The sequence below is a fragment of the Rhamphochromis longiceps genome, linkage group LG12 (genome assembly GCF_057381845.1).
Source record: "Rhamphochromis longiceps isolate RC_006_pf linkage group LG12, R_longiceps_female_GT1.1, whole genome shotgun sequence".
NCBI classification, from domain to species: Eukaryota; Metazoa; Chordata; class Actinopteri; order Cichliformes; family Cichlidae; genus Rhamphochromis; species Rhamphochromis longiceps.
The window spans coordinates 1,293,688-1,308,977 of NC_140568.1; the positions used below are offsets into that span (position 1 = coordinate 1,293,688).

Consider the following 15,290-nt stretch of genomic DNA (forward strand, 5'->3'; position numbering starts at 1 on the left):
AACATGAAGATGAAACCAGGAGATGTCCTTACTGAATCATCAGAGCTGTGATGGAGAAACAGGTTTACCTTTTAGGTGACATGGATGAGTTGAAGTTATGAACTGTTTCTGAGAGACAAATAACACCAGGATCCTTTTCTAAGCAGCTGACAGCTGGTAACTGTGCAGGGGCGGGTCTAGCAAAGTGTTGCCAGGGGGGCATGTAGGGCATTAACAGGGAAAGGGGGGCACAAAGAAATACTTTTCTTTCTTATTCTCATTTAAAATGTCTAGCTTTTAAAAAATAATTATCTGAATCTTACAACAAACGATTGATAGATTGATGCATATATACCATCAGAACAGTGTACATCACTGTCACAACAGTGTTTATTTTCATTCAAAGGCTTTATGATTTTTCCTATAATGGTGGGCCGGTCTCTAGTCAAAATGCCCAGGACAATTTTCTGTCCCAGTCCAGCCCTGTATGCAGCTCATCTGCAGTCTGGTGTTACCTACATCTTCCTATTCAGAAGGCAGAATTTCCGAGTTCTGAGTACAATCGAAAGCACCACGACTGCAGTTTTTGTGTTGGATGTAAAAGGCGCAGATGACGCTGTGACGTAGGCTAGAATCATGGCAGCAGTCAATGACGGTCCAGGCGTGGGATTTCTCTCGTGGAAATATGCACATTATCTTTTTCTTTCTATTGGTAGGTGGCACAGTGCACTGTGGCAAGTAAGCAAGCTAGAAGACTGGCAAAGTTATGGGAGCAACACATTAACAAGAGAATTCTGAGTAAAACCAAAGTTACTTTCCCTAGTAACTAGTTACTTTGAAAGTAACGAGTAACTTGAAGTAACTGAGTTACTTTTGAGAGAAGTAACTAGTAATGTAACTAAGTTACTATTTTAAAGTAACTTACCCAACACTGCTATTCTGAGCACACGTAAAAAAAAGTTTGCAGGTGCAAGTGTTGTATTTTGAGGAGAAATTTATTTTGAGCGAAGAAAAGCTAAATTTGAGTGAACAAAATTCATTCCTGCGTGCAAAAGATGTATTTCAGTGTTTGCTATTATCCACACACACACCAGCAGCCCCTCTCGCTCAGTTTTTGCATTTGCGCTCGCTCGCAATGTGTCGCTCGCGCTCTCAACATTTCTGCCCGTGCGCGTTCAACTCTTTCTCTACACCGTTACATTTGTGCCACAAAACCAGCCAATCACAGACTTGGATGCAAAAAACTCTGATTGGCTGTTCTGGTCTCCAATCAGCTCGAAATGACGAAATGCAATATCCCAGAATGCATTTCGTTCAAAACTCAAAGGAGGCAGTGGCGGAGGAAGACAGAGTGGCAGAGTTTGAAATATTACTCTGTCTGCGTCACAAAATAAACTTTAAAGATATTTTCCATGCGAGAATGTTTCTGTGTAAACTTCAAATACCATCACATATTTGCACAAGTGCTCTGACGTTTTCGGAGCTGCCTGGCACAAAAATAACGCCATACACTGTAGCTTCACCTGGAAGTGATCACACTGACCGGAACAACAAGATGGCGAGGACTGTGGTGCTTCGGGTAGGCGAAAACAAAACACAACCTGTAACTCGTGTTGACGCTGAAGCTTGTAACGAAGAAAGCAGCTGATGTGTGTTTGTGTGAGTGATGGGCGAGGTGGGCGCCCACAGGCAGGGATGAGCGTAGTCACGGGAATCGTGGACGTTTCACTATGTAGCCCTGATGCTAACACAGGCTAGCCAGTCTCTGCTAGCTCCCAACAACCCGCTGTTATTAGAAGTTAATGCGCCTGAAGCTCGCACACTGTCTTGATGTACTACGTGTTGTATGTGGCAGACATGAGTGTGAGGTATGGTGTAAGAAACATAATAGTTTCCGTGGGAATCTTAAACCAAACTGCTAATCGAAAAAACTACATACACCCGATTAGCCAAAAGTTATCGCGAGGCTGTGAGTTAAACACGATGTACACAAACATGTTAAAACATCCGGGTTTTCATTTTATTAGTAACGAGATTACAGAAACTTTGCTTTCATGTCGTGTTAAATATTCCTGATCCAGCGCTCGTTCACCGCGTCTGTATCATCACACTGTCGTGGGTTCACTCACCGTGGACGTGACACTGAAACAAGACCCCAGATAAAGGACAAACTAAGCTGGGCACTTGGCCGTGCTGTTGTGTGTTCGTCTTCAGTTCTGAGAAACTAGAATCAGTTGTTTGTTCAGCTGATGAAATCAGGTCTGTCACTTTCATTCAGACAAACATTTAAACTCGCTTTTGAAAGTTCAAATGGATTCATTAAAAACACAATGAAATACACGATTGAAGTACTTTTCTTACGCTCTAGTTTTCAGTTCAAACATATAACAAATCCACGTTGTAATAATAAACTTTGACATTTGATCTTTTTCAACTGCAAATTAAGTTAAACTTCATCAAATCTGTTTAATTCAGTCAGATAGTTCTGAGTTTTGTCAAACACACCAACACTGTATCTGTCATAAATGTTGCCATCCGACAGTTTCAAATTACATGCAGTTTATTCCTGATGATACAGCAGCTGTGATAAATCACTATAACATGTTGTTGTCACGTAGAGACAAATTCATATGAAGATATTACTGCTTATTATTGCTGTGAAGCCTTCTTCTTATAACCAGAGCAGCTGCTCAGTCGAATCCTTTTCAGTTGTCCTTGTTGATAAAGACTCATTCTTTGGAAATCTGCCTGCATTTATAAATTAGACCTTTTAACCAGTCAGCCTAAGCAGCTGTGTCCAGAAAGGTTGCCTCAGGTGAAATGGGCCCTCTCGTTTAGTAGTCAAAGTCAGCTTTATTGTCAAAGATCATATGTACAGTCGTACACAGGAATTTGGAATTGCAATGCTCCCCCAGTGTACACTAAAAATACAAAGAGAAGGAAATAAAAACAAAATAAAATAAAAAGTTTTATGTACAACACAATACAACACTACACAATTATTTAAACAGCAGTGTCCAACACAATCGTAGTGATTGTGGGTAAGTTCGTGTGCAGTGGGAGTGGGGCAGTCAATGAAAGGCTGATGGTGGTGGGTCAGAGTTTGTATGTTTGGAGGGGGGGCTCAGAGGGAAGAGGTGCATGCAGGTCTGGAGATCATGTGTGAGAGCAGGGAGTGAATTCAGCATCCTATTGACCTGTGGCGTGCCTGTATCGATAGAGTTAGGATTAGTGTTGCCACACAAAATATCACGTGACCTTACTTTAAAGAAAAAAGGAAGACCTACAGAATGAAGCGACGCAGGATTTTCATTTAGTACCATAAGTGTATCTACTCAACATCTTCTAATGAGTTCCAACCTCGGTGACCTCGACCTAAAGGTCAGAGTACGTTTTCTGGGAATCTTGGGAATGTGATAAGTTGAGGATGAGATGATGTAGGATGTTTTAAAGTTGATACCATAGAGTTGAGGGGAGACACTGATGGATTGCAGTAGTTTTTGTAAGAATGTGTTTTAAGCCTGAGACTAGATGAAGGATGATTAGCATGTTTAACGAACAGAAAAAAGACAATTACTGTGTGGATGTCACCTGCCTCTAGGGTTGGGAAACGAGGATTCCTTGGAATCGTTAGTCGGTCTGCCTATAGATTCCAGTTATCAGTTCTTGCACCCTCGTTACGATCAGCTGATTTCAGTTTGTGGAGGAGGAACACAGCAGCGCAGTCCGCAGCGTGGACATGACTTTTATTTTTATTGCACAAAAGGATGAGAGCGTGATGGTAAAGTGAGACTGCTCCAGGACAGAATCACACTATTAACACAACTTCAGCTCTTTACAAGCACCTGCACAGACAACATGCTAACGCTAACGCTAAACTAGCCAAGATCCCAGAGTGACGTTAAAGCTGAGTAAATGCTGACCCCAGACCAGCACCGTTACAAAGTGAGCTGCTGCTGAACTTGAACAGGCAGCAAACTGATGAGCAGTCAGGCTGCAGGTTTCTACCTGTTGATGTTTCTACAGTAGAATCACTTTGAAGTGTCTTTGTGCTGGTTTCATTATGAAATGGGCGATATGACCTGAAATCCATATCACGATATAATTTGAAGCACGTGCGGTAACGATATATATCGCGATATATTCTTTTCTTCTGTATAACGTATTTTCCACACTATAAGGACTTAAAATCCTTTAATTTTCTCAGAAGTCGAGAGTGTGCCTTATGTATGAATTCTGGTTGTGCTTACTGACCTCGAACCGATTTTGGCTGCAGAAATCTGTTAAAAATGTTTTAGTACAACTTTGTAAGCCGCACTGCTTGATGAATCGTCAGAGCATTACGGCTGCCGTAGTGAGGAGCTTCGCGGAGTAATCTGGGTCCAAAACTCCGTCCGCTTCAGGTCCCAAAGTCAAACGAACACTGAGAACATTAATGAATCAATGTTACCGAAGTGGAGGAAGCGCAGTTTTTGGCTTTCTCCATATTTCAACAGTGCTTCATCTCTTTGCTATGACTGTCGCCCGCCATCATTTGCAGATGATAATGGTTGTAGCCGCTGCGATGCTTTCGACCAAAACAGGCGCAGCTTGATGACATCATCAACATGCGCTATCGCGATAGAGCGGTATAGTCAAAATCTCTATCATTGGCCAAATTTATATCGTTTCTATCGTATATCGTCTCTATCGCCCACCCCTAGTTTCATACATAAACACTCAGAGAAAGATCACGAGTGTCCTCATCAGGATAGCATCTGTGCTGGTGTGTGGGGCTGTAGCCTCAGGTTATATTGTTAAATGGTGATTATGAGACAGTGTGTTTCAGCTTATTTTACAGAGTAACCTGAAAGTAATGTTATGAGTGGTATATATCAGATTTGTTATATCCTCCTCAGCTCCTGTCCCTCTGCTGTGGGATCGTGGCAGAAATGTCCTGTTTTGTCTCTGCTTGATAACCATGTAAGCTGAAGCTTGCTGTGTGTCAGTAACCCACATGTTGTCGTGTGTGTTTCACACATGATGACATGTGACTAGTTTAGTGACACAAACAAACACTTTATTCAGTAAAAACAAGCTGGTGTTGAACTTGTTGGGAAAATGTTTGAACCAGAGAAACTGTGGAGTCCTCTCACAGCAGCCGGCTGTACGTCAGCTGCTATGAATGAATTCACATTATGACATTATTATTCCAGTCAAACCCTGAGGCAACAACATGTTGATATGTTGATAAAACACCTGCAGTTATAATATTGTAAAGTACTAACAAAAGGGCCTCTTTTGCTTTTTTATGCAACATTATTCTAAAAATGTTACTGTACGCTCAGATCTACATCACACAGTTGTGCTTTTTTCACTCAGTGCATCAGTATGACTGTAGAAAACTCTTTGAATTTGTTTTTATTTTATGCTAGTATTCAGTCATGTACCGTCGAGGCGTGTTACTGGGCTCAGTATCAGGCTGTCTCTGCTTACGTATGAAGGAGCTGTGTTACCAGTCTGTCTCCAACCGTGGAGGTCCAACCATCACTGCTGCTTGTTCTCTGTTGATTGAAGGCTAACCATAGTAAATACGCATTCATTTCTCTATGTTAAACAGGAGTAAGTTCTGTAACACAGACGGGTGAAGCAGCCGTGTGTCCCCACATCCACCATGAATCTCCAGCAGCCAGCCCCTCCCATCCCCCCTGTCCACCCTGATGTGCAGATGAAGCCTCTTCCCTTCTACGATGTGCTGGATGTTCTGATCAAACCTTCAAGTCTAGGTCTGCTTTCACTTTGTTTTTAACACTGAAAGTCAAATGTTTTATTGGGTTAATACGATAAGAAATGTCGGCCTTTACTCGTGTAAACTGAGCCCAGTGTAGAGCACAGATAAACCATTGCAGGGGTGTCAGACTTCCTGTTCCATGACCTCTTCACAGCAGGTGGATGAACTGCGTCATTTCCTGTGAATTAGAAGCTTTCTCGAGCTTCTCCAGTGTTAGTGCTGCTCATGGTCAGTTAGGTTACATCGAGGGTAGCAGGGATGATTTATGGCGCCCTCACGCTCACCGCGCCGCTTAGTTTGACGTCACATCATGTGTCACAAGACACAAACTTGTGGTGTGTCGACTGGTCTTGATTTTTTACAACCAGGTGCGTTGCCCATCTGGGTGGAAGAGTCTTTTACCCCCATGTTAATGATGCTCCAGAACAGGAGCTCAGAGACGTGCAGATACACAGAAGGAGACGCTGGAACAGTTTGGAAAGAACAAAAACACTCAGCAAAGTCTTGACTTCCAGTTTTGACTTTTCCTCGCCTCTGTCAGCACTGACATGGTGGTGTAGTCTGAGTGGTGACACCTGTGGCTCAGGAGAATACTGCAGTGAGTATTTTATACCCGCAGTACTACTTTAAATGGTCCCAACTAGGGCTGGGCGATATGGCCTAAAATCCATATCGCGATATAATTTGAAGCACGTGCGGTAACGATATATATCGCGATATATTCTTTTCTTCTGTATAACGTATTTTTCACACTATAAGGACTTAAAATCCTTTAATTTTCTCAAAAATCGAGAGAGTGTTCCTTATGTATGAATTCTGGTTGTGCTTACTGACCTCGAACCGATTTTGGCTGCAGAAATCTGTTAAAAATGTTTGATGGATTGTCAGAGCATTACGGCTGCCGTAGTGAGGAGCCTCGCGGAGTAATCTGGGTCCAAAACTCCGTCCGCTTCAGGTCCCAAATCAAACGAACACTGAGAGTTAAAAACTGTCTAAATTCTTTCATCTTTAATAAAATCATCAGCGTTGCTGCTTTATCAGGTGTAACAATTAAGTTTAACATCCAGGCATCCATGAAAACAGAATTTATTAAATTTAACGGAGTTAGAAGTTAGCAGGAAGTTAGCTCGCTAGTTACCACCTAAACATTTCATACCATGTTCTGACAGAGATTTTTGAAACTAATTCAAACGTACAGCTCTGCTGCCACTTCCAACATAAATGAAGACAGAAACTAAACAGCAGTGACGTTTGCAGGGTTACTGAAGTTGGGCTAGCTGGTATATAATGATGTGCTACGTGATCGCTAGCGACACAGCTATGTTAGCATAACATTAGCACAGTGAAGCTGGAGGTTGAACGCCAACTTTTTTTCCACTCGATAAAAGTTAACGTGAGGGATTCTGGTGGTCAGGGACAAATGCAATCACATAGCAGGATGCTGTACACGGGCCAAACTTCAGTCAGGAGAACAACTGAGATTATTCATCCACAATACGAGGTTAGTTATTAATATACTGCAACAACACCGGAATAGAGCAGCTGCAGAGAATTCAACATTAATGAATCAATGTTACGGAAGTGGAGGAAGCGCAGTTTTTGGCTTTCCCCATATTTCAAAAGTGCTTCATCTCTTTGCTGTGACTGTCGGCATAATTTGCAGATGATGATGGTTGTAGCCGCTGCGATGCTTTTGACCAAAACAGGCGCAGCTTGATGACATCATCAACATGCGCTAACGTGATTGAGTGGTGTAATCAAAATCTCTATCGTTGGCCAAATTTATATCGTTTCTATCGCCCACCCCTAGTCCCAACATGACTGTTGGAGTGAGTATACTTGGCTCATAACTTGTCCCGTCTGCTTGACAATCAGTACACAATGTTGCCATCTAGAGGACAGAAAATGTAATTAATTTGATTGTCCTAGTCCCAAAAATCTATTTGTAATTTCAGTTAATTACACATCAACAGCATCGAGGACACAGGTGTTTAAATCCAAAAATGTGTTTTTATTTACCCTGAAATATGAAAAATGATGAACAAATCCAAAACTTGGACAGGCAGACCAAGAAAAGAGGTCAACTCGATAAACTCCAAATATTAGCTACAAAAACAAACACAAGACAAACTGGAACTTAAATACTGGGTTAGCTAAACCCTGTGACACACAAGGCTGTCACATGACCAACACTACAAAACAATGAAACTCCAAACACCTCCCCAGCCTGATAAATGAAGCTGTTCAGCAGTCTTTCAGACAGATTCTGGATGCCGTGGTACCTCCTTCCCAAACGCAGGAGGAGTGTGGAGCCATCAACAGCAATGCTGATGGTGCCATGTCGTCTGGAAACCCAGTGATTTGGTTGGTGGATCAGCTGGGTGAGGAGTAGTGGGCTGAGCACACGCTGCTGTGGAGCCTTTTGCGCAGCATGATGTTGTTGGAGGTGTTACTGCTGTTACCATCATGGAACAGGAACTGAACTGAAGTGCAGGAACAGCAGTAGCACATGAGTGGTTTGAGAGCACCAGGGAGGGCGTCCTTTAAGGATGCAGACTGAAACAGGTCGTGGGTGGGTGAGGATGGACTCAGTGTACTCAGGCACATGATGATAAAAGTCACTGCTGTGGGGCAACAGTCAGTATAACAACAGCTAACAGAGAGATGGTGCCGATCTCAGTGGAGAAATCATTGAAGTCAGGATCGTTTGTCCAAAATATAAATGACAGAGAAAGTGTGTGTGTGTGTTGTAACCTGACTTGACAGCCCTGGTTTCTGTTGACAGGAGCGAGTACGGCTCAGAGGTACCACCAGGAAAAATATTTTATCTTTGCGTTGACGCCACAACAAGTTAGAGAAGTGTGCATCTCCCGGTAAGCCTGTTTCTTGATTGGTCAGTTCATCTGCAGTAACTGAAAAAAGTTTTTAAAATCGACTTTAACTGATTTAAACTTTTTCAGAGACTTTCTACCAGGTGGGAGGAGAGACTATATGGTTCAGATTCAGCTGAGGTGAGGATGTTCAGTTTTCTGTAAACACTTAAAGTGACATTTATACACCGAACACAGTGCCTAAAGACAACACGACATTGCAGATTTGATCAATCTAAACCGATGTGTGACTTATACACACTGAATTTTGAGGAAAATTCGTCCTCAAAAAACGAATGGTTTAAAAACAAAAGAAGAAGCTGAAGCGATGATGATCTGGTCCTGATGATCCTGAAGGAGAAAAGGAGGAAGCAGAGATTCCGAGTTCCTCCAGTTCTCACGAGCAGGCAGCAACATGGAGAATATCACAGCGTACATACATGTTTCAGGATGGCAGTTTGAACTCAGAGAGGTCATTCAGATGGACCCAGAGCAGCGTCTAGCTGTGTCTGAGCTACAAACTGTATTTCCATATCATTGAATATTCATACCAGTGCGAGATTTGAGCTACGAGGGCACCTGTTACCAAATGCTGTAATCTGATTGGTCAGATCTCTTGATTCGGAAACGTCAGAAAGCTCCAGCTTGGTTCAGATATACACGGCGGGTGAATTGACGCGGTCGGTGTGAAGAGGGCTTTACATTAGAACCTGACCCCCGTCATATTGTCCTCTGTGAGATGTTAGTGTGGATGTTTTACACTCTGTAGTGGCTGATAAATGAAAACAGGAGAAATACCAGCCCACTGATCTGAACACACTGGGACTGGTCCCTGACTTCCTGTGACAATCAAACCAGATTATTTCTGTCATATTATGACAGTAAACATTCATAAATAACTGCTTGTAACAGATCTCGTTGTTTGCGTTTCAGAAAAAACATTATTGTCCAGATTTTTAAATATAAATACAGCTCTGTCTTATTTCTCCTACAGCAGTTAGGCTCGACCCACTTCTCAGTTAAGAGTAATGATGAAGTCTCAGTTACCTAAATAGAGTATATCAGAGTATATCTGAGTATATCAGAGTATATCTGTGTATATCAGAGTATATCTGTGTATATCAGAGTATATCTGAGTATATCAGAGTATATCTGAGTATATCAGAGTATATCTGTGTATATCAGAGTATATCTGTGTATATCAGAGTATATCTGTGTATATCTGTGTATATCTGACTATATCTAAAGTTTCGTACTGGGCTCTGAAATGTTTCTGTGTGTTTTCAGGTTTTGTTTATCAGAGACGAGCTGCCCTCAGGAGGACAATTACCCCAACAGTCTTTGCATAAAGGTCAATGGAAAACTGTTTCCTTTGCCAGTAAGTGCTCGTTGTACTGCAGTCAAACAAGAAGCCAGGCAAACTTTATATTGTGAATATGCTAACGTTGGATTTCTGCCTGCAGGGCTACGCACCGCCACCAAAAAATGGCGTGGAACAGAAGAGACCAGGAAGACCACTCAACATTACCTCCCTTGTTAGACTCTCATCTGCAGTACCCAATCAGATTTCAGTGACATGGGCACCTGAAATTGGAAAGGTAAGAGAAGAAGCTCAAGTTGGAAATGTTTTAAGCATGCTTATGTTTATGCGCTGTGATGTGTGGAGGTGGTGATGCTCTCTGAATTCACAGGGTTGTAATCTGGATACTGCCACACACACACTTCTCTTTAAAGGAACACATTTACAGTCACATCGTTCTAGTCTCATCTCTGAAGCAAAACAGCAGAATTGGAAGAAACAGCAACCGGGCTCCGGCTGCAGGGACTCACAGCAGCAACAACCTGTTAAAGAGAAACTCACCGTAGATATGAAACAGACAGATGTGTGTATGGGATGTTGTCGAGACACGAGACTTTACCTGATGCCAAACATCAGTGATCCACACTGTGTATGAAGTGTCTCTGTTGTTATTATTAGTGTGACAATGAGAAGCATCAAGAGATTGACAGACCACGTGATTTTTGCGCATTGCATGCCGGGAACTCGTGGCAAAACAATCCAAGTACCTGCATCAAATGCAAGCATTTGCAGCACCGCAAAACGTTCATTCTTCGGTTCCAATAAATTCTTGCTTTTTCTTTGCCCCCCAAAAAAGTATGTACAAAACAAAGGAGAGCAATGCCGGTCCGTACAAAGACAGACTTGATGAAAAGTCAAAGAAAAGATACGAGGAAAAAATCAAAGGAGTGAAAGGGTCAGACCCTTACGAGCACACAGAGGGACAAAAGACATCAGCGTGCTGCCCAACTTTCACCACGCTCATATTTATAATCATACGGTTCTTGGAGTGAGTGCACACACTCGTGAAGTTTAGTAAGTTCAGGTCACTGCAACAAGCCCAGGTACAGTTTACCGACGGATGGGTGCAGGACCTTGAAATGCAGCATGTAGAACGAAAGACCATCGTACGTATCATAAGTTTACCAGTCTCACAAATCGTCGTCATAAATACACATTCCTTAACCGTTTATTAATAGGACCTTTGAGCTCAACGGTAATTAATTAGCAGTGGAAATAATTTCTGGTTCATTACAGAAATGTAGCAGTGACAATAATACTGTATGCTGTAATCGTACTGGACAATTAGTGATACAAACCTGTTTTATCCTGTGAATAAAAGTATATGTTTTTGTCAATGTACCATAATAACAGAAGCGAAACGCAATATTGTGTCAGGACAATTCACTATTTATGCACAATAAACAAAGGAGCATAGCGCGACAATTTCTGTTCAGCGCCAGACTTGCTTGTAACCTATATCACCAATTATGTTATGAAAATGACGCATTAACTACAACAGCAGACTGACCTTCGTGTAAATGCTTGGAGCAGACTAACCTGTGAGCTGGAGTGTTCTGGGACGTTATATTTGGTCTTTGAATGGCTGCAATCCAGTCGCGTCTTTGTTACTTCGGAAACATGGCTCGAACAATTTCTCTTCAACGACGTAATCCGATAACAACCGATCTCTTTACCCGTCGGCTTCCCGTGGCTGTCATGCGACCGGCTATTGCAGTTAATAATACAACAGCTTCTTGACATTTTTGTGTTTCTTTTTATCGCTGTGTGACTGGTTTCAATTGAAAGCCTGCGTGCGCTAGTACCGCTTGCCACGAGTTCCCAGAATCCTTTGCGGTTTTACCCCTGAGTGACGTCACATTTTCAATCTCTATAGCTGAAGCCGGTTGTGTCATTGAACATCTGTTGTTCCTTCCTGTTATTGATGTCATTTTAATCCTGAGCGTGTGTTTGACTCCTGCTGTTTCACACTGAGTATGAGCCACGCCGTCTTTGTTTCAGACCTACTCCATGTCTGTGTACTTGGTGAGGCAGCTGACGTCTCCCCTGCTCCTGCAAAGACTGAGGATGAAGGGCATCAGGAACCCAGACCACTCCAGAGCACTGAGTAATAATGAGCTTGTTACTGTAACAGTTACAGAGCAGCAGTAACTGTTACAGCAGTAACAAGCCCCCCCCACACACACAGTACAGGTCTGATTGTAATCAAATGGTCTTCACCCAAACGTGAGCTGCATGAGCGACTACAACACTGATGCCTCAGCTTTACAGTCTTACTACGACTTTATTCATCCTCCTCACACTTATGTTTCCCGCGTATACTCAGGTAGATCACATGACATCAGGTAGATCACATGACATCAGGTAGATCACATGACATCAGGTCATGCTGACAAACAGCAGAGACATGACAGTTATGTTCTTAGTTATTTCCTGCCTGAGACTGACATGTTCCAGGCAGGAGTCAAAGCTGAGTATAAGACCAGGCTCATAGTGTAGAGATGTGGTGAAGCCCTGTCGTGTGTGTTTCAACCTGTGTCTTTGCATTTTGCCCTCCTCTCTGTGTTCCAGTCAAAGAGAAGCTGACAGCAGATCCAGACAGTGAGATTGCTACAACAAGCCTTCGAGTGTCTCTTATGTGCCCGGTAAATAAGCAGCCATGCAACATGTGACACGTTTGAAGCTCCCTGAAGTTTGAACACTGTGTGTGCTGAGTCCACGAGTCAGAACGAGGTGTCTACATGTAGTGTTACTAACAAGCTCCGCCTTAAACCCTCCTCACTGTAGAACTGCACTGATATAGAACTGCAGCCAGACTCTGTTCTATGGGACGTTTTGTGGCTTTGGACCTGAAAATATTTGGACAGCAGCACAAACTAAACTAACACATTCATAACAAAACAGTCAACATGTAAGTAGTGTGCAGGAAAATGACATGAACCAAAACATGAAGAGAAATCTGGACTCATATGTAAACAAATGATAAATGTCATACATGGCTCTTGTCCCGATTCGTGATTGAGGTGAGAGACAAACGACCTCTGGTCCAAGTGCGTCAAAACAATGATTTTATTAAACACGTGTGTGGAAAGATGCACAGCTCGATATTGTCACCCCAGATCTCCCGTCAAAACGTACTTTCAGCATGGTTTTATCATGTCAGGGTTCACGCCCCTTCTCGCGTTAGACAAAACATCACATGTACAGGTTATAATTAACGACAGTTCAACTAGTTTCCGTGTTTAACAGCATTTCCCCCTATATGGTTGTCTGGCTGCTCCAGATGCTTCCTGTAGGCCCGGATCACTAGTTGCCAAGCAGAGACAAAGCTAGATGTCTTTCACCTTTACCCTAGAAATTATACTTCATGTCTATGTGTATGTAAGCGTGTTAGGCACAGGATTGAGTGGTGTAATCAACTCAATCACAATGTACTGTATCACATTCTTATACACTAGGTTGACAATGTGTTGACTAATTGTAACACACAAAACTGACCTGGGTATTGTAGCATGCAGGTCATTTCATCAATATATCAGTTCAGACATAACGCTGAACGACACTTTTAACCTTCATTAGACTGTATGCTTAACGCTATCATGAGCACAAATGTCATACCATGATTGGATATGGGGCGCATAGGGTCAAAAAAATCGGATTTGATGCGCTTTCGCCTGCAGTGTGAACGTAGCCTAAGTAGGAGCTGGTTGGGCCGAGGTCAGGTGAAGGTCATAGTGTTAAAGAAAACCTGCCGAGCTGTGATTATTAAACTCTGCTCGGTTGAGAGGGAACTCCCTTCAGCTCCAGTTGAGGCTGTGTGGTTGAGTCTCCCTGCAGCTTCAGCATTATGACCGTGTGCACATATGCAGAAAGCTGCTGATGATTTGACTCTTACATACGTCACAGATGTTGACACATGAACCTATAACGCGTTACACACACTCATATTTCCTGAGTTTCACGTATGAGCCGAGTGCTGACCCGCTGTGTTTACCCATCGGCCTGACCTCAGCTTTGTTTCGTCCTGCAGCTGGGTAAGATGCGACTGATGGTGCCATGCAGGGCTGTGACGTGCTCCCATTTGCAGTGTTTCGATGCTGCCCTCTACCTGCAGATGAATGAGAAGAAACCCACCTGGATCTGTCCTGTGTGTGACAAGAAGGCTGCGTATGAGAGCCTCATCATTGATGGGTAACTGAGCAGGCCGTCATCACAGAAACATGACATACTGGAGATCATTTAAGCAGGACCACAGCTCCCTTTTTCATTTGATCCACCTCATGTCAGTACATGGGGATCTGCACTGGTCTGTGAGGCCTTCCCCAAACTGCAGCCTCATTCATGCTCCTCCCATCCGCCATTATCTAATAGAAATGCTGTCAAACCTAAATGAGGATGTGGTCCAGCTGGTGAAACACTGAACAATCATCCATGTGTGCTTTATGCACCGTTTGGTGCCCGTATGTGTCAGATACTCAGGTGGACTGATGGCTGAGGTCCACCTGTTGGTGACTTGGATCGGGCCTGGGTAGGCTTGGCCCAATTTATAGTGAGGCTGTGCTCAGCTCAGTGTTGTTTACCTGCGTATCTACCTTACAATATAAAGCACCTCGAGGCGACTGTTGTTGCAATGCTGTATAAATAACACTGAATTGAAGGTGGGACCATGAATGTGACGCTGCAAGTCCGTTAGGTGATGCTGAAGGTGGTCAGTCCATCTGCCCCACAGGCTGAATGAAACTCTGGATGACATGTTGGTGTCCCCAGGTGAGAGAGGTTAGTGACGGGAGAAGATGTTAATGTAAATGAAAGGAACAGAGGTGATGAGAGGTTAACTAGGTTTGATGTTAAGAAGAGAAATGCAAGAGGATGGATCGTGGAAAAGGATGGAAATAGCTTTGTTGAAGATGGAGGTAATATGTGAGCAGAGCCAGGTTCACACAGGTACATCTCATTTAAAGGTACCATCTGAAGAGGTAGGAGACTGTAAGGTGGTGGCAGCAACAGTCTACCTAGGCAGTATAGGATGGATGAAGGTGGAGGAAAGGATTACGTGGTGGAAGCTGAAGGCTGACTGTTGCAAAGAGTTGGGGTCTGGGTTGGACTGAAGCACTACAGCACAACTGCCAAGAAGGTGTTTGGGATAGTGTCTGGATAGAGGAAAGAGGACAAGGAGACTTGGTGGTGGAATGAGAACGTATCCAAAGGAAGAGTTCAGCAGATGGTCTGGGAGGGGATGTAGACAGGAGGCTAGGTGTGCAGCCACGAGAGGAGCGGCAGAAGAAAAGGCTTCATCTGAGGCTGGAGAAAA

The 15,290-nt window shown here is 43.1% G+C and overlaps 2 protein-coding genes across 4 annotated transcripts in view; both read left to right on the forward strand.

Annotated features, from left to right (window-relative positions):
* apba1a (amyloid beta (A4) precursor protein-binding, family A, member 1a) overlaps positions 1–15,290 on the forward strand; it is a 220,984-nt gene that overhangs the window by 33,346 nt on the left and 172,348 nt on the right. The gene's annotated exons all lie outside the window — the stretch shown is intronic.
* The window catches only part of pias2 (protein inhibitor of activated STAT, 2), a 20,656-nt gene continuing 6,658 nt past the window's right edge, over positions 1,293–15,290 (forward strand). The window contains exons 1-9 of the mRNA XM_085424286.1: positions 1,293–1,558; positions 5,579–5,744; positions 8,535–8,622; positions 8,710–8,760; positions 9,907–9,997; positions 10,083–10,217; positions 11,981–12,086; positions 12,551–12,624; positions 14,010–14,170. Coding sequence (XP_085280412.1) covers positions 5,633–5,744; positions 8,535–8,622; positions 8,710–8,760; positions 9,907–9,997; positions 10,083–10,217; positions 11,981–12,086; positions 12,551–12,624; positions 14,010–14,170 — 818 coding nt within the window. The 5' untranslated portion in view covers positions 1,293–1,558; positions 5,579–5,632. The remainder of the gene's footprint in view (positions 1,559–5,578; positions 5,745–8,534; positions 8,623–8,709; positions 8,761–9,906; positions 9,998–10,082; positions 10,218–11,980; positions 12,087–12,550; positions 12,625–14,009; positions 14,171–15,290) is intronic.